Source organism: Dreissena polymorpha, chromosome 3, assembly GCF_020536995.1.
Source record: "Dreissena polymorpha isolate Duluth1 chromosome 3, UMN_Dpol_1.0, whole genome shotgun sequence".
NCBI classification, from domain to species: Eukaryota; Metazoa; Mollusca; class Bivalvia; order Myida; family Dreissenidae; genus Dreissena; species Dreissena polymorpha.
In genome coordinates this window covers 15,371,156-15,395,648 of record NC_068357.1, presented here as the reverse complement: position 1 = coordinate 15,395,648, position 24,493 = coordinate 15,371,156, and the positions used below count along the sequence as shown (strand labels likewise).

Below are 24,493 nucleotides of genomic sequence, written 5' to 3'. Positions count from 1 at the left end.
TGCTTGTACTGTTAGACAAGTGTTTGTACTGTTTGACAAGTGCTTGTACTGTTAGACAAGTGTTTGTACTGTTAGACAAGTGCTTGTACTGTTAGACAAGTGTTTGTACTGTTAGACAAGTGCTTGTACTGTTTGACAAGTGCTTGTACTGTTAGACAAGTGTTTGTACTGTTAGACAAGTGCTTGTACTGTTTGACAATTGTTAGTACTGTTTTATTAGCGTTTGTACTGTTTATCAAGTGCATGTACTGTTAGACAAAAACTTGTACTATTAGACAATAGCTTGTACTGTTTAACAACTGCTTGTACTGCTTGAAAAGTTCTTGTACAGTTTGACAAGTACTTGAAGTATTTGATGAGTTGCTTTACTGTTTCATAAGTGCTTGAACTGTTTCACAAATACTGTACCTTTACAGACACAGTGCCTGCAACAATACCGTCTACGACAGACTCTGCAAAGGGGTCAAAGTGCTTGTCAAAACGTCGCATGAAGTCAGGTTTCAGAATGTAGCCAGACCTGCAGTTGTACTCAAATATTCCCAGGTTCAGTTGCATTGCCAGATCTGGAAAATTGCAGGTTTACATTATAATACTATGAAAAATGTATATTATTTGCATTATTACTGTAGTTCACATCTACAGTAGAAAGAAGCTTATACAAATATGCATTTCTTTAACATTTACACTGAAATTTGCAAATATATATTTATAAAAATTGTTTTATTGATACTTAAATTTAGAAATAAATTATTAATATATTTTGCAGTTGTTTTATTGAGACAACGTTTCATATTCAATAATTTATAAATGGACAATCTGCATGGATAGAAAAATGAAGCATATTTAAACATAGCAATAGAAACAGAATTCATTTAAAACTTACTAGAACAGTGATTCTAGATATTAATACTGTCACAATAACGTATTTTGAGCAGGTGCAAAAGGTAAGTATTTGTACAATCAATCTCAATTTTTTTTCATTCGATACTTCACATTGATCCCACATATAGACTAAAAGCTTTAATTTGATTTATTGACTCAAATGTCTAAGTCCAAGGGCATACTACTCTCTAACACAAAGTGTGACAAACAAAAATAATATCTTAAAATTCTACATAATAAACTAGAGCTTTGTCACAGACTTGACAAATACACCCACATGCTGCATTGACACAGAATATTTTGCATGTTGTCTTAACAAACAAACAGCAGACACCATGCTTAATGTTAAAAACGCACTCAGTGACCCCGTGACCTTGTTTTTGACCCAGCATGGCCCATGTTCAAACTTGGCCTATCCATCATCTAGATACAACTTCTGACCAAGTTTGGTGAAGCTCGGATGAACACTACTTAAATAAGAGAGCAGACACCATGCGCAATGTTTAAAACGCGCTAAATGACCTGTGACCTAGTTTCTCACCGAGCATGACCCATATTTGAACTTGACCTAGACGTCATCTGGATGCAACAACTGACCAAGTTTGGTGAAGATCGGATTAAAACAACTTGAAATAGAGAGCGGACACTTCATACGGACCGACAGACCGACAGACAAGCTCACTCCTATATACCCCCCTAAACTTTGTTTGTGGGGGTATAATAAACAACACTCCTGTAAAGCTATATGTTCAATAATGTAAGTATCTAAAAATCGCCTAAGTTCAAGGGCACATAACTTTGCAAGGAATTTTGTTAACTAACAAATAACTTCTTGCACCTCTACATAGTATACACAGCATATTTATAGCGTTTCATGTTGATGAGCAGACACATGAACTATCCATAGCTATTGTTTATTATTGTTCCAATGTGATAAAATAATTTACATAATCTGTTATTTACCTATTATAAAGAACCCAAAGATGTATGTGAAGTTTGTAGTAGCATACATGTTATGTAAGAAACATAATTCTGCAAAAATTCTGCAGGCCACATACAACATGAAAACCCCACACAAATGTGTGAAGTTTCATTTCAACACCTGTAGTATTAACAGAGATAAAGAGTTGTTGCACACAAACCTTAACGGCAGCAAAAGCCAATTTCAACCAATGGGTAAGTAGTGCAGCTCAAACTATTCATTGAATGAAAATATTTTTTCAATAAAGATTCCATGTTTTGTAAAAGTTGAACAAGAAGGCAACAAACCTAGTGTTTGGAAGTTCAAGGCAACAAGTTGGCAACCAGCATTCCAAAATATCTGCAAATCAGAAACATGAACACATTTAAGGTCAGTGATACAGTTTAAAACAAACTATAACTAAAGCACATGTAAGTATGAACTGCAAGATGTATTTTGTACTACTGAAAAAGTGTTTTGACACTCACTTTTTAAGAAAAAATAATTATTTTTTATGACTATATTTTCGGACATACGGATTTTCGTTCATTATTAATGACTGCACATTTTTGGACAGTATATTTTACAGCCCTAGTTTACTAAATTTCTGCCCTGTTTTCGCTTATCTGGGACCCTTCGATCCTGAAGTTTTACAACCGGATTAACATAATAAAACCTGGCATAGAATGCCCTGAGGGCTATGGACCATTATAATTGCGTTATACGGTAGATTACCATGTATACCTGTAAAATAAACAAAGGTTTCACCAAACAGCATTTTAAATGATATCGTATTCAGGAAGCAGTATGGTTTGATTTTTATGACGTTTTTTTAAACGTTTTTATATACCCGGTAACATGACAGGTAAGAGATTGCAAATACTGAAAAACCATTAAATTTCGTGTGGTACGAATTTTCGTGGATTTCGTTGGTCCACTGAACCGAGAATTCAAATACCAACGATTATTTATACATTTTTTTTAGCCGAAATCGGTAATTTCCAAATGTCATTTCCGACATTTTCTTTTGTTTTTGGTTATCCGAGATATTTGTTTTTTGTAATAATTACTTTACTTCAGTAGGTCACATTACACAATTTCTTGATTAATTAAAATATTTCCGAATTGAAAATGTTTTCTTCCACTGAATCTTTAGCGACCTGTGTCAATAATGCTTCAGTTATAGACTGAGCCTTTGCAAGGTCGGGCAATCCTGCTATAGTAGGGGAACGTGTCTGAACTGTTTCCGTTTTCAACCATTTTGAAAGAGACATTCTTTAATTGAGATATGCTAGTTAATACAATATGTTGTTTTCTTGATAGTGTCAGGGTAATAATACTTTTTAACTTGACGTCGTCAAATTAACAGTTTGCAGATTTATCACATATGTTAATTAGTGCCAATTAAGGTTAAAAGAGATATAACGGTTTTCACACGTGTATTTTGCGGACCTTATTACTTAATTGTTACTACTAAGAGACCGATTGTGCTTAGAATTGCACATATTGTCAAAACAACATTGATGGCAATTAGCGAGCAGGGACCCATATGTGTGCCGCTTTATCGATCTTTTCGACAATTATTGGCATTTGGCAACACTTTCATGCTTCAGTGACTTAACCCCAAGTCTTGCTGTCAACACAGATTAGCAGATTATGCTTCGTTATTACTCTGGTTGTTTTAATAAAAGTTTAATTATTATGACGGTCAGTATTCCCAAAAAATTTGAAATCCACGAAATTACGTGTCATCGAATTTGTTGATTTTTTTAATTAAACCACGAAATTTCATACCGACGAATTTCTATACGTTTACAGTAAGTGAAGTTGTACTTTATTTAAAGCAGGGAAAGGATAGTACAACACAATAAAATTATTGCACATATATAATTTGTTTTATTTCATTATCATAATTGACAAACAACCATAATATGTATGTCTCTAAATTTTCGGACACTCGTAATTTTTGAATATTTTTCATATCTAAATTTTCGGACACCAATTTTTTTAAATTATTTTTAAGTGTCCGAAAACTTAGAGTAATAACGGTATTATCCAGGACTCAGAAATTTCTATATCAAAAATTATTTCAAATAAACAATTAAAATTACCAGAACATTCTTTTAATTAAAATGAATTATCAAGGACTTAATGAATGACCATTCAAGATCGAGATAATGATGCCCCGCTGCAATACAAGTACAAAATGTGTCCTGTTTGGACAAGGAATTCACACTTGACATCAAACATGTTTACCTGTGGCATAAAGTTTGATGAATTAAATCTTGTAGCTCTTGGATATATTCGACTCATTCTTGTTTTGTTGTACCTTACAACAGCAGTTAAAGAATTTCTCAGATTCTCAGGTAAATTTCCACTCATTTAATACTGATGATTGGTAATCATCAATACCAAGTAGTTGATAAAAGAATATAACATTACATGGAGTTGTTAATGTGAAAGATGCACTACATACATGCATGATTTACTTCCATTGTAATGACTGGTCAATTGTTTATTATTTTTTTGAAGCGTAGTTAATAAATGTTAATTGAAATATAAAATATGTAATGGTTTTTAGTCCAAAACATATGACAGATGATTAACAATTACATGCAGATATTAAAATTAGCTGGGGTTAGTACATAAGCTGTTAGTTAGTCACTATATTTGCGCATTGAGCACCATTCTCAACGCACTCAAGGATCATAAAATACATTAACAATAATGCAGAAATAGCAAGTCTTTTAAGATGGAAAGCAGCATTAGACAGAATAAATTTTAATCCCCCATCACATTGAAGGGGGTAGATTTTAGGAATGCCTTTTGTCCGTCTGTCCAACCATCTATCTGTCAGTCCATCAGTCAGTCTGTAACACTTTTATATCCACTCCATATCTCCTTGCATATCTCCTTGTTGATGGATTTTCATGAAATTTACTTCATATAATATATATATATATATATATATATATACATTAAGGTATTGTGACAATCTGCAGAAAGGCACTAGTCAGATATGGTAACTTAAGTTCAAGGTCATACTTCCAAGTCAAGGTTTGACCTTCAACTGTTGTCTCTGCTAATTATATCCAATACAATTTGAAGGCTTTTCATGACACTTTGCTAAAGTTCTCAGTTCATTCAGACAATGTGCAGGTCAAGGTCAAACTTCAAGGTGAAAAATGTGGGCCTCCATTGCTGTGGCCACTCCATACCTCAAATATTTTATTAAGGATTTTCATGAAACTTGGCTTATATATCCATTTTATATTCATTTCATTAAGTTGAAATGCAGAAGGCAAGAGTCATTCAAGCTATCTGAAGGTCAAGTTCAGAATTCAAGATTCACAGTTAGAGCCTTTATTTGTGTGTCTAATTCATATTTCCTATACCTATTAAAGGATTTTCATGAGACTAAATTATAGTTTAAAGATAATATAAATGAACAAGGCTTGAGTCAATTCAATGTCAAAATCATACTTTTATGTCAAATGTTTCAGCCTCCATTGTCATGTCCACTCAATATTTCCTAAACTCTTGGAGGGTTTTCATGAAATGTGTTTACACTGTTAGGGTCATTTAGCCATTTGCAGAAGGCATGAAAGGTCAATAGTTTAGCTTTCATATTTTTCTAACATGCTTTGTATCTTCTTCATTTGTAAAAGGATTTTCATGGAAAGGTAATGTCATTTAGAAGATGTTTAGAGGTCAGGAGTCAACCACGCTGACTCAAGGCCAAGGTCACCACTTCAAGGTCAAAGAACCTTGGCAGGGTTATAGCTGTCTCTTGAACTGACAGGTTTTTACTAGTAATAAACCAAAGATAAATTATCATAAGTGGTGAATTATTTATCAGAACTATAATTCAAAATATAAAATGCACAAAGTAATTATAAATATATAAAAAAATAATGTGCATTTATAAATACTGAAAATGATTTCAGCCCAATCAAGAAGCAGGTACCAACATGTCATCATGGTAAACACAAACAATGAAATTAAAAAACTTGAATCCAGTATTTGCTACCATATAAGATTACCAATTGAACAATATAACATGCCACAATATTTTACATAAATATTTTACATTAACATATATATCGTAGTTGAACCGATTTCAAACAATGTTTGCAAAAGTATAATAAAAACTCTATTTATCTGAAACATTACAGTAATTTCACTACTGTATTACACACTTAATAATCTGTAACATCAATGTGAATCAAACTAACTTGTTGTGGAACGTTCTGCTTTTTTGTATCAATGATATGATCAGATCAATTGAATATTGTTGAATTTCACAGACATTTAAAATCCTAAATTTTGCCCAACCAAAATGTAAAACAAATATGAACAATCCATTGATAACACAATGAAATTTCCTATCACACAAACATAGGAAGGTTAGACATTAGAAAGGCTTCACTCATAAACAGAAGAGTTCCAATCTGGTGTTCAGTGCATAAAACTTTTCAAACCATTGCATCGGGTTCAATTACCATCAAAAGAATAAATAACATGCACATATGTCAAACATGCATGCAAATCTATTGAACACAAACATGCAAAATCTATTGAGAAAAAAAACATACAGAGTGCAAATTACACTACTTTGTTGATGTAAACGAAATATCAGTTTAAACCCAAACACAAAATAACACCTATACAACTTGGCCAATTTAGTTATATAAACTGGAAATGCATTTGTTTGTATTCATTTTTTCTCTTTTCATGGGTCATGATAGTTAAATGTAAATGAAGTCTTGTTAATAGCTGTGCATGTAGTGGGATGATGACATCAGTATTTTTTTCAAGGCTGGTTGTCTATTTCAAAGGAATTTCTGCCTTGCTATTATAGTTGGATGAAGTAAGACTTAAAGTCAACCAATTTTGCAATAAATCCTATAACGATCTTACTAACAAAAACATTTAACTCCCCTAAGAACATAAATTTTCTCCCTTTAAGTGCCAAAGATAAAGCAAACTTTTACCCCTAAAAGATCATAAGTGGCCCCATCCAAATAGGTGAAAATGGTCTTCAATTTGCACTCTGTAAGAGAACCCAAACGCCGGAATGTTAGTAGTTACCTGAGGCATGAAGTTGCTGGAGTCGACTCTAGTACCGCGTGGGTAGATACGACTCATCTGACGTTTGTTGTAACTTCACACAAGTTAAAGACAAGAAAGCTAGCTTATAGGACACCGCAATGTTAATAATCAGAATAAAACACACTATATGCCTAGAATAAAACACACTATATGCCTAGAATAAAACACACTATATGCCAACTAGTCAATATCTACAGTTCTCTTTGGACTCTGTGGAAATGTTAGGAAAAAAAATTGAATAAAATTAACGAAATAAACGTGTACTATCTGAAGCTGGCAAATGATGTTCATAACCCATTTATGCCTAGCATCTAGAAAAAGGGACTTGGCAAACAGCGTAGACCCTGATGAGAAGCTGCATGATGCGGCGTCTCATCAGGGTCTGCGCTGTTTGCTTAAAGGAATATCTGTAAGAATTATTCTACATATAGAAATAAATATGGGCTGTCCATTGTAGTGGCAGCCATTGTGTGAATACGTTTTTTGTCACTGTGACCTTGACCTTTGACCTAGTGACCTGAAAATCAATATGGGTCATCTGCGAGTCATGATCAATGTACCTATAAAGTTTCATGATCCTAGGCGTAAGCGTTCTCGAGTTATCATCCGGAAACCATTTAACTATAATTTCGGGTCACCGTGACCTTGACCTTTGACCTAGTGACCTCAAAATCAATAGGGCTCATTTGCGAGTTATGATCAATCTACCATGAAGTTTCATGATCCTAGGCGTATGCGTTCTTGAGTTATCATCTTAAAACCATTTTACTATTTCAGATCACTGTGACCTTGACCTTTGACCTAATGACCTCAAAATCAATAGGGGTCATCTGCGAGTCATGATCAATCTACCTATGAAGTTTCATGATCCTAGGCGTATGTGTTCTTGAGTTATCATCCAAAAAACATTTTACTATTTTGGGTCACCGTGACCTTGACCTTTGACCTTGTGACCTCAAAATCAATAGGGGTCATCTGCGAGTCATGATCTATCTAACGATGGAGTTTCATGATCCTAGGCGTATGCGTTCTTGAGTTATCATCCGGAAACCATTTTACTATTTCGGGTCACTGTGACCTTGACCTTTGACCTAGTGACCTCAAAATCAATAGGGGTCATCTGCGAGTCATGATCAATCTACCTATGAAGTTTTATGATCCTAGGCGTATGCGTTCTTGAGTTATCATCCGGGAACCATTTTACTATTCCAGGTCACCGTGACCCTGACCTTTGACCTAGTGACCTCAAAATCAATAGTGGTTATCTGCGAGTCATGATCAATCTACCTATGAAGTTTCATGATCCTAGGCCCAAGCGTTCTTGAGTTATCATCCGGAAACCACCTGGTGGACGGACCGACATGTGCAAAGCAATATACCCCCTCTTCTTCGAAGGGGGGCATAAATATACTAGACATCCCTAATTTTGGAAATAAATTGACCCAATTTAGAAGGATGGGAGAGTCCACTAGGCATAAATGGGTTAAACTAAGAGCAGCTTAGTATAAGGACCTGTATGGTAGTGTTAAATTTTTACAATAATAAATGCAGGCGTTTTCTACCGGGTATTTTTAAAGTTCTTTTTGCAAGCTTTGTGAAGTTCAAATTTACAGAAACAAGAGTGCCAATGTCCCTTGGTTGCTCACCTGAGATTCAAAGGAACTAAACTGTTCTAATATTACCCCACCTTACTGTGCTTATCTTTTTCAGTGGACCAAAAACATTAAACAAAAAATTTTCCAACTCGGCAAAGATATCATTAAAACAAATTTTCTGAAAAAGTTTCATGAAGATTGAACACAAAATGTGACCTGAAGAGTGTTAACATAGTTTCACTATTGCCATATAAGAAAAACTGCCCCGCCAAGAGGCTGCAATGTTTTTTCATCAAACCATTTGTAACTACTAAGTTAAAACTTGGCTGAGATATCATGAAAACATATGTTCTGATTACGTTTCATGAAGATTAGAAAAATATTGACTTCCACAGTGTTCACATGCTTTGTCTTTAATATGACCAAGTGACCTTGTTAATGACCCAGTGTGGCAGATTTTCAAACTCTGCAGAGATTTCATAGGGACAAATGTTCAAGTTTCAACAGTTTCAGAAGATGGGGCAATAAATGTGGCCTCTGGTGTTTACAAAGTTAATGTAAAAGAAGGGACAACCAGAAAGGTACTTAAGCTAAAAGTAAGCATCTGAACCAAAATTGTTTATAAAACACCATACTTAAATAAGTTAAAAAGAAACAAGGGCTGTTTGTAAAACATGCATGCCCCCCATATGGGCTCTCCCTTGAAGTGACAGCCATTGTGTGAATATGCTTTTTGTCACTGTGACCTTGACCTTTGACCTAGTGACCTGAAAATCAATAGGGGTCATCTGCCAGTCATGATCAATGTACCTATGAAGTTTCATGATCCTAGCCATAAGCGTTCTTCAGTTATCATCTGGAAACCATTTTACTATTTCGGGTCACCGTGACCTTGACCTTTGACCTAGTGACCTGAAAATCAATAGGGGTCATCTGCGAGTCATGATCAAGCTACCTATCAAGTTTCATGATCCTAGGAATTAGCGTTCTTCAGCTATCATCCGGAAACCATTTTACTATTCCGGGTCACCGTGAACTTGACCTTTGACCTAGTGACCTCAAAATCAATAGGGGTCATCTGCCAGTCATGATCAATGTACCTATGAAGTTTCATTATCCTAGGCATAAGCGTTGTTGAGTTATCACCCGGAAACCATTTTACTATTTCAGGTCACCATGACCTTGACCATTGACCTAGTGACCTGAAAATCAATAGGGGTCATCTGCGAGTCATGATCAAGCTACCTATGAAGTTTCATGATCCTAGGAATAAGCGTTCTTCAGCTACATCCGGAAACCATTTTACTATTCCGGGTCACCGTGAACTTGACCTTTGACCTAGTGACCTCAAAATCAATAGGGGTCATCTGCCAGTCATGATCAATGTACCTATGAAGTTTCATTATCCTAGGCATAAGCGTTGTTGAGTTATCACCCGGAAACCATTTTACTATTTCAGGTCACCATGACCTTGACTTTTGACCTCATGACCTCAAAATCAATAGGGGTCATCTGCGAGTCATGATCAATGCACCTATGAAGTTTCATGATTGTAGCCATTAGAGTTCTTGAGTTATAATTCGGAAAAAAAATTACTATTTCAGGTCACCGTGACCTTGACCTTTGATATAGTGACCTCAAAATCAATAGGGGTCAACTGCTAGTAATGATCAATCTACCTATCAAGTTTCATGATCCTAGGCATAATCGTTCTTCAGTTATCATCCAGAAACCATTTTACTATTTCGGGTCACCGTGACCTTGACCTTTGACCTAGTGACCTGAAAATCAATAGGGGTCATCTGCGAGTCATGATCAATGTCCCTATGAAGGTTCATGATCCTAGGCATAAGCGTTCTTGAGCTATCATCCGGAAACCATTTTACTATTTCGGGTCACCGTAACCTTGACCTTTGACCTAGTGACCTGATAATCAATAGGGGTCATCTGCCAGCCATTATCAATCTACCTACAAAGTTTCATGATCCTTGGCATAAGCGTTCTTGAGTTATCATTCGGAAATCATTTTACTATTTCGGGTCACTGTGACCTTGACCTTTGACCTAGTGACCTGAAAATCAATAGGGGTCATATGCGAGTCATGATCAATCTAGCTATCAACTTTCATGATCCTAGGCCTAAGCGTTCTTGAGTTATCATCCGGAAACCATTTTATTATATCGGGTCACTGTGACCTTGACCTTTGACCTAGTGACCTGAAAATCTATAGGGGTCATCTGCGAGTCATGATCAATCTATCTATCAAGTTTCATGATCCTAGGCCTAAGCGTTCTTGAGTTATCATCCGGAAACCATTTTACTATTTCGGGTCACCGTGACCTTGACCTTTGACCTAGTGACCACAAAATCAATAGGGGTCATCTGCAAATCATGATCAATGTTCCTATTAAGTTTCATTATCCTAGGCCCAAGCGTTCTTGAGTTATCATCCGGAAACCACCTGGTGGACGGACCGACAGACCGACATGTGCAAAGCAATATACCTCCTCTTCTTCGAAGGGGGGCATAAAAAACTATTACATATGCATTTGTAATTGCTGGAAAAAAGCTTTTGCTTTTAAACAAATGACAAAATGTCATTGTGACTTTATTTATTCATTTTGTATGGACTCCATTGCAGCTCAAAAATTGTTATATCCAAGGCAGTCAATAAACATGGTGCCAATGTCTCACAGATACTGCATCACACATTTTAATCGAAACTGGAAAACAGACAACACACACTGGTGTACCAATACACCCAAAACACAAAACAATGTAATGTATTTCTTTTTAATAAGAGAATATATTGTTTGCAAAGTGTAGGATTTGTGGTTTGAAAAAAAGTATTTCATCTAGAAGTCGCCAAGTGGGAATATAGTCCATAGTGTAATGTTTTGTTGCCAACAGTTCACTGATAAACATTATCTTATGAGCCGCATTCTGAGAAAACTGGGCATAATTTATGTGTGTAAAGTGTCATCCCAGATTAGCCTGTGCAGTCTGCACAGGCTAATCAGGGACAACACTTTCCGCCTAAACTTGATTTTCGGTAAGCAGGGACTTCCTTGAAACTAATATTACCATAAAAGCAGAAAGTGTCGTCACTGATTAGCCTGCGCAGACTGAACAGGCTAATCTGGAACGACACTTTACACACTTGTATTAAGCCAAGTTCTCCCTAAATGATGCTGAAATAATGCATATCTGATCTATTACACAATTCATGACTATATAATGGCATAAGTGCACAACAGGGTTCACGTGATACATCAGGACAATGCAATTTTAAACAGACATGGACTATGTATATGTTCATAAACAACAAGACAGCATGCTTAACTATACTTTCCTCTTTGATAGTAATGTATACATTTTCTGTCAGTCACCTATTACACAGTGACCCCAAAGAAAACTTAAAGTTGAATATCTGTAGTATTTATATTTTATAAAATTATGTAAACTTAAGATGAACTTTTAAAAACATAACAAGGATTTGACTATACCAAGAACTTGGACTACAAAAAGAACCCGTTAATTTAGTATGCAAAATATCAAAGCAATATGTCAAGGGACAATGAAAATAAATGAGGTAGTACGAAAACTTTAACATTTGCTGCATATTCTAAGTGGAAAAGGGGCCATAATTATGACAAAATGCTTGATAGAGTTGTCTGCTCTTGTTTATAGGTTGGGGTCATGTTGGTAAACTAGTATGCAAAATATGAAAGCAATATGTCAAAAAGGGACAAAGAAAATATTTGGGGAAGTACGAAAACTTTAACATTTGCACGCGAACGCAGACGCAGACGAAGACGCAGACGCTGACGTGAGTAGGATAGCTCTACTATATATATTTCATATATAATAGTCGAGCTTCCTCTGTAAAGCATAATACAAGATTAAGACTGTTGTCTTATTACAGAAGTTACACCAGTATTTATAATTGCATAATCTTTCAGTACTTAACTTCATGAATTAAAATAAAAAATTGATTTAAAAAAAAAATACTCAAGTATAATTAACATCAACAGGCAAATCAAAGTGAAAGTAGTTCTGAAGTTCCCACAATGCGTGGCAAGTTCACACAATGCCTGACACATAAGAATAAAGGTCAAAGTATTATGGTCACATGACTAGGGTGTATACAGAGGTTGGTAGCTACTCATTCTAACTAGTACGGAGTTTTATAAATTTAACCATGAAAAAGCAAGTCAAAATAGAAAAAAAGCACTCTTCTTGAGATGATCTACTTTAGAAGCAAAAGCTCACTACAGGCGCATAGGCAAAAAGGAGTGGAGACTCCACCTTCACCTACATCATCAGTGGCAATAATGTTTGTGAGCTTCGTACGAGCCTGCGATACAAGCAGTATCTAAATGAGAAGCTAAATATTGATCTACTAACATCTATGAAACACTGTATAAAAACTAACAAGCATCTAATGATAAAGTGATGTAGATGGACAACAAACTGAGTCAATGAAATATTTTGGAATATGATATTTTAGTCTGATAAGTGACAGGTTTGATAATATTAAAACTGGTGATTTAAGTAAAGATTTTAATAAAACTTTATACTGTCACATATTTGTGAGGGATCAGTAAGTGACACCTGTTTATTTATCAAACATATCAGCAAATATCAAACTAAGGGTCCGATGTAAACAAACAGTATTTTAAATGCACAAAAAATGTAACTCAGATGAGATTTTGTTAAAACAATCCTACCTATTTCAACATACACATGGCCGTCCAAGATACTGCTATATCCCCACCCAAGACTGTTTAAGTCCTTCAAATGGTGACCTTGAATTTGAGCCAATGAAATTGCCATATGCCATCTGCATGTCATCTTAATAACTTAAACTTTGTGGCAAAACTTAATCAAAATCCTCAAGTCTGCAAAGGCAATAAGTGCTTGACTACAAATAAGGCTAAAACTTTTGACATTGAAGTTGAGACCATGATCTTGAGCCAGGGTGATTGACTATGTCTTCTACTCACCATTTCAATAACCTAATATTTTAGCAAACTGTAATGAAAACACTTCAATGGGTAAACAAGAAATGGACTGCACATGATAATAAACTTTTGACCTTTAGTATAACCTTGACCTTGAGCAGACATGACTGACTCATGCCTTCTGCACATTGTCTCAATGACCTAGATTGTAGCCAAGTTTAATGAAAATCCTTAAATGGATATAGGTGACATGAAAAGGACATACAAATCAAAGCTAACACTTTTGACATTGAAGAATGACCTTTAAATTAAGCAGGCATGACTGACTCATGCTTTCTGCACATTTTCTCAATTACCTCAACATGTTAGCCAAGCGTCAGGACAATCCTTCATTCAAAGGGTAAAAGAGATATGGAGCAAACTCAAAAATGGAGGCTAAAACCTTTGACCTGGAAGTGCAACCTTCAACTAAATGCCCTAAACATTTTAAACAAGGGTAAGTTTCATGAAAATCCGTCAAGTCCAAGGATATAGGAGATAGGAAGTGGACACTAAGATGTTATAGACAAACTGACTGTCAGACAGAGTGACAAAGGGCATTCCTATAAATCCCATACTGTTTGGAAACGGGGTATTTAAATTTAAGTTTGTGCGTCATAATCACACTGAATGTTCATTTGTTTACAAACTATATAAAGCAATTTAAAATTATTAGAAATCACACCAAATTAAATAACAAACATTTACTATAACTGAGGAAGTGTTTAAACTAATTTGTAAAACCTTGTAAATCTTTACAACCAATATCTAAAATGTTTCAACGTGATTTTACCCTTTGCATGCTGGGAAATTTGTCGTCTGCTACAATGTTGTGTGCCGAATTTCTAAAATAAGCATTTTCTTTGATTTTTTTCAAAGAATACAATTGAATAGCAAACAGTTTGGATCCTGATGAGACGCCACGTTTTGTGGTGTCTCATCTGGAATCAAACTGTTTGCAAAGGCCTTCAAAATTCAGTTCCAGCACTGAAAGATTTAAGGATACTTGACAAACTCCACAGGGTATTCTTTCAAAAGATTTGTAGCTTGGGTTTCAACAAATGAAGATATCTCATATGCTCTTCCTTTTTCTGAAAGAAAAAAACAAGCAAAGCATTTGAGATAATGGCAAGCAAAACATAAAAAGGCATTTATTTCCAAAACAAAAAAAAACACTGTAAGCTAATCCCATAGATTATCAATTATCTGCAACCCACTCCTGCCTCATTTTCGACCTAATTTAGGTCTAGATTTAGGTCTTGGCTCCACCCTGACCTAGTTTAACACATTCTGAGAAAATACATGTAAAACACTTATTATTGTATATGTGCAAAAATAAGTTACACAAGTTAGGTCATAAGGTTTTAATAAGGCAGAATGTTAATATATGAAAATTACATTACTTGTTGATAATATACCCCAACCCCCTTTCCTTTCCGCTATGGAAATATATGGTGTATTATGATTTTAAACTACATGAATAATCTACAACAATGCTTATTTGGATTTTGGATTTGAACGACATAGCACAATATCATAATGAAAGTTTTTTTCCTGAAAGCTACAGGCATTCATTTCCTTAAATAGGCATAAGAGTTCACAAGCAATGTACAAGTGTAAAACTGGTTTCAGTAATCAAGTTGTAAGTAGTAATTCTAACACGGCACGTGACTTGCTTTCTCTATACAAAGAAGGAAAACTTCCGTTTGTTATTCTGCAACAAACCAAGGGCAAAGACAAATGTTTTGAAAATAGTTCTGGAAATTCCAAGAATTAGTTCAGAAAAATTCACGGGCGCTAACGCGCAATTCGGAAAAGAAATAAATCTCCGCGTACTGCAGTTCACTTCAACCAAAATAGTACTAAAATGTCATGCTTCGTTTATTTAATGTATTTGTGTTATGGTTATTTCTTTTTTATTTGAATCAATAAGCAAAATATTTGTTTATGTGTAGAGATAAGTATGACATAACTTTGATTGTCCGCACACTGTTTATGAATAAAGACCATGTCATTTGATTTTCATTGTTGTGGTGAAGTCATATTTGCGGCAAAGTGGAGGACGTTTGGTTAATATAATTCTCATTTATAACCTTTAAATTGCGGATAACTTATTAATGAAATCGTGTTAGAATCGAAATAATTAACATGTAAGCGTTGGTTATTGCGGTAATAACCAAAAGTTCGTCGTTTCGATGCTTGTTATCAATTACTACGCATTGGAACTCCAAAGTGTTGGTTATTACCGCAATAACCAACGCTTACACAATGATTATTTATTAATATGTGATGAAAAGGGAATAAGAAAATATCAGCAATTGAAACAATATGAGTCTCATTCAGAAAACTAGGCTTAATGCATGTGTGTCAAGTGTCGTCCCAGATTAAACTGTGCAGTCCACACAGCTAATCAGGACCACACTTTACACTTTTATGGATTTTTTTGTTTTAAGTCTGCTCAAAACAAAAATCCAGTTTAGGTGGAGAGTTATATTCCATATTTGCCAGTGCGGTCTGCACAGGCAAATCTGGGACCACACTTTACATACATGCATTTAGCCCAATTTTCTCAGATCAAAGATCATTTAATGACTACTTCTAGGAGCTGTATACTTACTGTCTGAAACCTCAAAGGAGTGAAAATGGACTGGCTGCACATAGTTCACAAGTGCCGACATCTCACTGCCGGCCTCAGCTTCTGAACCAGCCGTACCCTGCAAGCAGATTGATTGAATGATAAACCATATGGAAGGTGCTAACCAACAGACTGCACAAGTAAACCTAGGTCTTACCCACAAACTTCACACATAGGCCTAAGGTCTACCCTGATGAGTTGAGGTATGTCCTACACATAAGTATGCCTATGTCTTACCCACTGACTCCATACGTAGTCCTGGGTTTTATTGACAGACTTCACAAGTAACTTGAAGTAAGTCTAAGAGATAGCAAAGTAGTACATCACCTAGCATTATTGCAAGAAGGCTTCCACTATGCAATAAGACAATCAAGATCTTTGCAGAGAATCATACATGCATTTAAGAAGGCATCTGAAATAAAAAGAAAATCAACCACTAGAATAAATAGTTTTTACAGTAATTTTAATGAAATTACATAGTTTTTTTCTAATATTGTGCCGAATCTACGATGCTTTTTAATAAACACAATATAATCTTACAGAAAAATAAAAAATTTGAGTGGGAAACAATCAGATTATATCTGTAAAAACCATTAAAGGTTTTTTTCAAGTGAAATCTCAGGGAGCAGAATCTATAAAATGAAGAGAGTTAGCAAATTTTTGAGATCACAAGTGATATGTAAACTGTTGCTTCTAATTTCTTTCTTAGAAGAACTTTGAAAGCAGAGAGAAAGAGAGAGCCCTATGAATGTGTTAAAAGTCAACATGTGATGGAACATTAGAAAGTAATAACCATGTGCTGAATATAAACATGGGCTGCAACATAAAGGGAATGCTAACCATGTGCTGAATGTCAACATTGACTGGAACATAAGGGAATGCTAACCATAAGCTGAATGTCAACATTGACTGGAACAAAACGGAAAGCTAACCATGTGCTGAATGTCAACATGGGCTGGACCATAAGGGGATGCTAACCATTTGCTGAATGTCAACATTGACTGGAGCATAAGGGAATGCTAACCATGTGTGGAATTGTCAATATTGACTGGAACATAAGGAAATGCTAACGATGTGCTGAATGTCAACATTGGCTCTAACATAAGGGAATGCTAACCATGTGTTGAATGTCAACATGGGCTGGAAAATTATGGAATGCTAATAATGTGCTGAATGTCAACATATGCTTGAACATAAGGGAATGATAACCATTTGCTGAATGTCAACATGAGCTGGAACATAAAGGAATGCTAACCATGTGCTGAATGTCAACATGGGCTGGAACATAAGGGAATGCTAACCATGTGCTGAATGTAAACATTGGATGGAATATTTGAGATAGGTAACCATGTGCTTAATGTCAACATTGGATTGAATATTAGATAACGCTAACCATCAGCTAAATGTCAACAATGGATGGAACATTAGAGATTGCCTACCATGTACTGAATGTCAAAATTGGATGGAACATTAAGAGTGCAAACCGTGTGCTAAATGTCAATATTGGAAGGAACATTAGGGAATGCTAACCATGTGCTAATGTGAAGATTGGATAGAACATTATAGGGAGTGCTAACCATGTGCTAAATGTGAACATTGGAATGAACATTAGAGATTGGTAACCATGTCCTCAATGTCAACATTTGATGGAACATTAGAGATTGGTAACCATGTACTAAATGTCAACATTGGATTTAACATTAGAAATTGGTAACCATGTGCTAAATGTGAACATTGGAATGAACATTAGAGATTGGTAACCATGTCCTCAATGTCAACATTTGATGGAACATTAGAGATTGGTAACCATGTACTAAATGTCAACATTGGATTTAACATTAGAAATTGGTAACCATATGCTAAATGTGAACATTGGAAGGAACATTAGAGTTTACTAACCATGTGCTAAATGTCAACACGGGCTGGAACATGTAGAGAGCAAACCATGTACTTAATGACAAAATTGGATGGAACAATAGGGAGTGCTAACCATGTGCTATATGTCAACATTGGATGGAACATTAGAGATTGGTAACCATGTGCTGAATTTCAACATTGGATGGAACATTAGAGATTGGTAACCATGTGCTGAATGTCAACATTGGATGGAACATTAGAGATTGGTAACCACGTGTTGAATGTCAACATTGGATGGAACATTAGGGAGTCCTTTCCATGTGCTAAATGTCAACATCCGATAGTATATTTAGCGCAAATGTAAACATGAACTTTATACAAACACATGGATAGGAGTTTTTGGATGGCACAGATGTGCATTTGTGCATGTTGGTATGACTGTTGTTCTTGAAATCTTAGTTTCTTGAGACAAATAACTTGAGGGCCTGCCAATGCTTACTCCTAAGAACATTATACCACATTGCGGTAACAACACACCTAGATAATGCAAATACATCTTGTTTAATGCACTGCTGATACAGGGATGCTTACAATTTTGGATGATATCACTGTGACCAAGAAAGTCATTCCGTGAATTAAGGTATTCCCATAACTTATCAACAGATTGAAACAATTTACTACATTATGTTTTACAAGTTACTTTGTGTTAGGAAAGAAAGAAAAAAACAACATGCACAAGTCCCATCTATGTCCTTGTAGATATATAGAGTGTGCTGTCACTGTTATTTTACATTATCAAGAGTAGAAAATAAAGTATAAATATAACAAATGAGTTTGTTTTTAAAGAAGAAGGCTGAAAAAAGACAGGAAATCAATCAAATAATTTAAGAGTATTTTAATGCACACGAAACATTCTGTGTGTTAATTAATCAGATATTTTGCATTTAAGAAAACTCAAACAACAATTTTACAATCATCTAAAATCTTGAAATCAGATCCGTGGAGGAATATAAATGTTCATAATATATAACCTGAACATAAAACTATATTACAACAAAAAACATGTTAAGCTATATTTAAAAAAAAACTTATGTAATACGCAAACAAAAAAACAATTTAAAAACTATTTTGCAAAATAAAAATACAAAATGATTTCAATTAGGATACCAGTTATACAACATGATTATCACTGAATCTGAAGAATGCTTCCCCATCATACACTTTCTCGATATACAGGTTAATTGTGTGAACACAAATGAGTCTTGCTATAAATGGGGTTTAATGCATGTGCTTTAAGTGATGTCCCAGATTAGCCTGTGCAAATCAGGGACAATACTTTCTACATAGACTGGATTTTTTATTATAAGGGACTTCCTTTAAACAAAAATATTCCATAAAAGCGGAAAGTGTTGTCCCTGATTGGAATCCTATTTTGGAATTTTCAAGATGATGAATAAATAAATATTTTATAAAATAAACAAATTTAAGGCCAGGGTTTTTGATAGACGCAAACAGGAATAAGAATACAAAAAATAATTTTCTCCAGACTAAAAGGAAAAAAGAGTTGTCTCCATAGGATGACATATGCCCCCGACAAACGCTTTGATAGAAGTTATGAGCATTTTTCGAAACCTAAACGCATTTTTCTAAACCTAAACGCAGACCCTATGTTAAAGGTCAAGGTCAAAGTGGTCAAAATTTGTGCGCATATTGAAAGGCCTTGTTCATATACACATGCATACCAAATATGAATGTAACATCTGAAGCGACATAGAAGTTATGAGCATTTTTCGAAACCTAAATGCATAGTGTAACAGACAGACGGACAGTGCGATCTCCTTCGGGGTGGCGGGTGGAGGTGGGGGGGGGGGGGCATAAAAATAAATTCAATTAGGTTACCACCAGTTATGCAACATGATTATCACTGAATCTGATGAATGCTTCCCCATGATACAATTTGTTGATATACAGGTTAATTGTGTGAACACAAATGAGTCTTGCTATAAATGGGGTTTAATGCATGTGCTTTAAGTGATGTCCCAGATTAGCCTGTGCAAATTAGAGACAATACTTTCTATATAGACTGGATTTTTTTTATAAGCAACTTCCTTTAAACAAAAATATTCCATAAAAGCGGAAAAGTTTCGTCCCTTATAAATACATATTTTATAAAATAAAAAAAATTAAGGCCAGGGTCTTTGATAGACGCAAACAGGAATAAGAATACAACAAGAGATGACTGTGTTTGTCAGAAACATATGCCCCTTACTGCGCCGCTTTGATTTATTTTATTTTTTTCTATCATTTGGCAGGTACAGATAAGTATCTACCTTTGAAGCTTATCCCTTCCCTTGAATGTTTTTCTTGAACTTTGACCTTGAAGGATGACCTTGACCTTTGACCACTCAAAATGTGCAGCTTCATGAGATACATATACAAGCCAAATATCAAGTTGCTATCTCCCATAGAAACCAAAAATCTATTAGACAATCACATATTTATAATCAAAGGGGCGATAACTAACTGTAAAATCAAAGTACCGAAATGACCTGAAATGGGTTAATATGTCTACCCTGTAGGGATGCTGCATATCAAGTTTGATCAAAGTTGGGTCTGAGATCTTGTGTGAAAACAAAAAGTAGCATATTAACCCATTTATGCCTAGCGTCTAGAAAAAAGGCCTTGGCAAACAGCATAGACCCAGATGAGACGCCGCATAATGCGGCTTCAGGTCTGCGCTGTTTGCTTAAAGGAAAATCTGTAAGAAATATTCTAAATACAGTACAGCCAACGCAGCACAAACATAATCCGCGGCTACGCCATAGCCAGATTTTTAGTACGCGGCGGCCAAATCTTGTGTCCACGCGGCGTAATGCCTAGCACTCGGCATCGAACCGCGCAACAACGCCGAGTCTGTATTAACCTCGCGTACTTTCGCGGAGTAAATACGCCGCATACATACGCGGCGGATCGAGTGAAAAGATATCCACCTACATGTATGTGTAGCGTAGAATTAATTACGCGCAACTGTTAATGTTTCGTTCGATTATCAAATTATCATTTGTAATCCGAAACACACTTCCAAATTTTAATGCTAACGCGACCTTTGGCAAATTCTAGCGTCAAATAAACAGTGCTAAAATATCCTTTGTTTCATAAAAAGCGCGCGAAAATTATGCACACATGTAGAACGTCGTTTGGAAAGTTTGGGTGTATTTTGTGTTGTATAAATACATGAACATCACGTGAGGCGTAAATCGCGTGTTCAGTGGGGAAAAAAATGCCCCTATTAGACGTTATTTCATCATCTCTATAAAAAGTAACAAATGCCAAAATGTATTTGATACTTAAGGAAATATTGAGAATGTTTGTGTATCGTAAATATTTACCAGCATTTGCTTTAAAACTGGAATATACGGGATTAGCGGGTAATTAGTAGCGATATTAACTGTATAATATGAACAAAATAAAACTTGTTTATATACGCATATTCAAACAATAGTTATAATAAGCTGATAATTAACAAAACAACAAATACGTTGTCACCGTCTTGATTATTGATGTGGCTTCAAACTGCTAATTTTCTCAGCTTAAATATAATAGCAAAACCAACATGCAATTAATTTATAAATCCACCATATGCTGGAGCCTTGACCACTTGTATGTGCGAAAACATAATTACGTGACCTTGTTTATGTGTGAAATACATACACTACGGGCGGGAAACAAACTTAATTGGCCAGACACATTAACTATGCTTACATGTATATGCTAATACAATCCGCGCACAATAAATTTATTATGATTTTAATTATTATTATTATTGTTCTTTCAAAATTTGTTAACTACATGTAACTAATAATTTTAAAAAGATTTTTTATTTCATGATGCGCATCGACTCGGCATCATGTCGCGGATCGCGGCATGCCTAGGCGGACAGATGCGAAGTTTCGCGGCGAAATGCGACTTGCCGCTGCATACTGACGCGGCTTCAACGACTGACACGGCATCGACTTGTTTCGCCTTGCCGCTGCGGATCACGAAATACGTTTGTTCTGCTTTGGCTGTACTGTATATAAATAACAAGGGCTGTTTGTAAAACATGCATGCCCCCCATATGGGCTCTCCGTTGTAGTAACAGCCATTGTGTGAATATGTTTTTTGTCACTGTATGTCAATGACCTGTGAAATGTATCCAATTAATAGTGCAAAAACCAATCAGGACCTATACTAATCAATTATATCCATTATATGATTGAGTCTTTGATTTTTTGGATTCCTTTCACACATTTTGACTTATTTGACAATATGTGAAACGTGCACACAATTTGTAATGTTTTATTTATTAATGGTAATGAAACATGTTATTTATAGCAGTTAACTCCCCTAGTCAATGACCACCATAGATAGCAATGCAATCTGATTAAAAATAGCCAAGGCTAGTGTTGTGTATTGGGCAAATGTATACAAGTGCAACTTGACCACATGACCAGTATCATGTGTTTACCACACACAGAAGTCAGTTATGTAATAGACCATTAATTCCACTCCCAACTTTGGCCACTTGCCAAGATACTGACCAGTATCAGATGGGGTTGTAAAACTGTGTAAACAGTGAACACCAGTCCATGTAATACTGGCCTACCACTTGTACTAGTTGATTTGGAGTTAATACAGTAATGCATGTACAAATGAGACTCTAAGCTCAAAAGTTAATCAATGTGCCTCTGAAAACTAACCAGAGAAGTGGGTTGAAATTTACAATCTTTACTTGGCATTTGAGGAAATCTGAACTCTCAGGGTTTGGATAGAACATCCCCAAATTAACTTTTCTTTACACTTTTCTTTCTTATTTTTGTTCAATACACAAATATTAACCTAACTTTACAAATCCTGTACAGTAAAGGAAACTAAATCTAAGTTGATATTTTAATATGCTTGATCCTATTTATGTATTAACATTGTTTTATACATACAAACTGTGTTGCTGTTTTTCAATTAACAAGCAGATTAAAAATTAATTATATTTTTATGTATAATTTGAATTGACAAAATTAAATGCAAGTTGCGTAGCAAGAATTACATGTTTGATTTATTGTCAGTGAATCGTGACATTTTCTCAATGTTTCAGACCACCAGTTTGTCAAAGCTATCAACCGCTTGGATGGTCAAGCTAAATAGAATTGACCCAGCAAATCACAACTGTCCTGTTGCCATATAATATTACATATCATATTACATTGGTTTTTTAAATGTTGAGTTCTCACGTCATTTCCATAAACATAGTATTTACTGGCACAGAAACAAAGGCTTATAAATCATTATGAATGAACATGTGTCAAAAATTCAATTTGTAAGTCTCTTTACTGGACAGTGTGAAAACAGAATAAACTAGTGACCTGAAATCAATAGGGGTCATCTGCGAGTCACGATCAATGTACCTATGAAGTGTCATGATCCTAGGCAAAAGCGTTCTTGAGTTATCATCCGAAAATCATTTTACTATTTCGGGTCACCGTGACCTTGACCTTTGACCTTGTGACCTCAAAATCATTAGGGGTCATCTGCGAGTCTTGATCAATCTACCTATGAAGTTTCATGATCCTAGGCGTATGCGTGCTTGAGTTATCAACCGGAAACCATTTTACTATTTCGGGTCACCGTGACCTTGACCTTTTACCTAGTGACCTCAAAATCAATAGGGGTCATCTGCGAGTCATGATCAATCTACCCATGAAGTTTCATGATCCTAGGCGTATGCATTCTTGAGTTATAATCCGGAAACCATTTTACTATTTCGGGTCACCGTGACCTTGACCTTTGACCTAGTGACCTCAAAATCAATAGGGGTCATCTGCAAGTCATGATCAATCTACCCATGAAGTTTCATGATCCTAGGCGTATGCATTCTTGAGTTATCATCCGGAAACCATTTTACTATTTCGGGTCATAGTGACCTTGACCTTTGACCTAGTGACCTCAAAATCAATAGGGGTCATCTGCAAGTCATGATCAATCTACCCATGAAGTTTCATGATCCTAGGCGTATGCTTTCTTGAGTTATCATCCGGAAACCAATTTACTATTTCGGGTCACCGTGACCTTGACCTTTGACCTAGTGACCTCAAAATCTATAGGGGTCATCTGCGAGTCATGATCAGTCTACCTATGAAGTTTCATGATCCTAGGCATATGCGTTCTTGAGTTATCATACGACAACCACCTGGTGGACGGACCGACATACCGACCGACATACCGACCGACCTACCGACCGACCTACCGACCGACCGACCGACTGACCGACATGAGCAAAGCAATATACCCCCTCTTCTTCGAAGGGGGGCATAAATATACTAGACAACCCTAATTTTGGAAATAAATTGATCCAATTAAGGATGGGAGAGTCCACTAGGCACAAATGGTTTAATGGCCAGATTGACATCAAGTA

The 24,493-nt window shown here is 35.6% G+C and overlaps 1 protein-coding gene across 5 annotated transcripts in view; it reads right to left on the bottom strand.

Annotated features, from left to right (window-relative positions):
* LOC127873054 (1-phosphatidylinositol 4,5-bisphosphate phosphodiesterase beta-1-like) overlaps window positions 1-24,493 on the bottom strand; it is a 167,791-nt gene that overhangs the window by 48,174 nt on the left and 95,124 nt on the right. For 4 of the 5 annotated variants that reach the window (XM_052416622.1, XM_052416618.1, XM_052416624.1 and 1 more), the window contains 5 exons: window positions 16,171-16,267; window positions 14,560-14,644; window positions 6,935-7,007; window positions 2,152-2,203; window positions 409-563 (listed from right to left, as the gene is read on the bottom strand). In XM_052416622.1, coding sequence (XP_052272582.1) covers window positions 409-563; window positions 2,152-2,203; window positions 6,935-7,007; window positions 14,560-14,644; window positions 16,171-16,267 — 462 coding nt within the window. Of the gene's footprint in view, window positions 1-408; window positions 564-2,151; window positions 2,204-4,099; window positions 4,173-6,934; window positions 7,008-14,559; window positions 14,645-16,170; window positions 16,268-24,493 lie in introns of all 5 variants that reach the window. The other variant, XM_052416621.1, reaches the window with a different exon arrangement.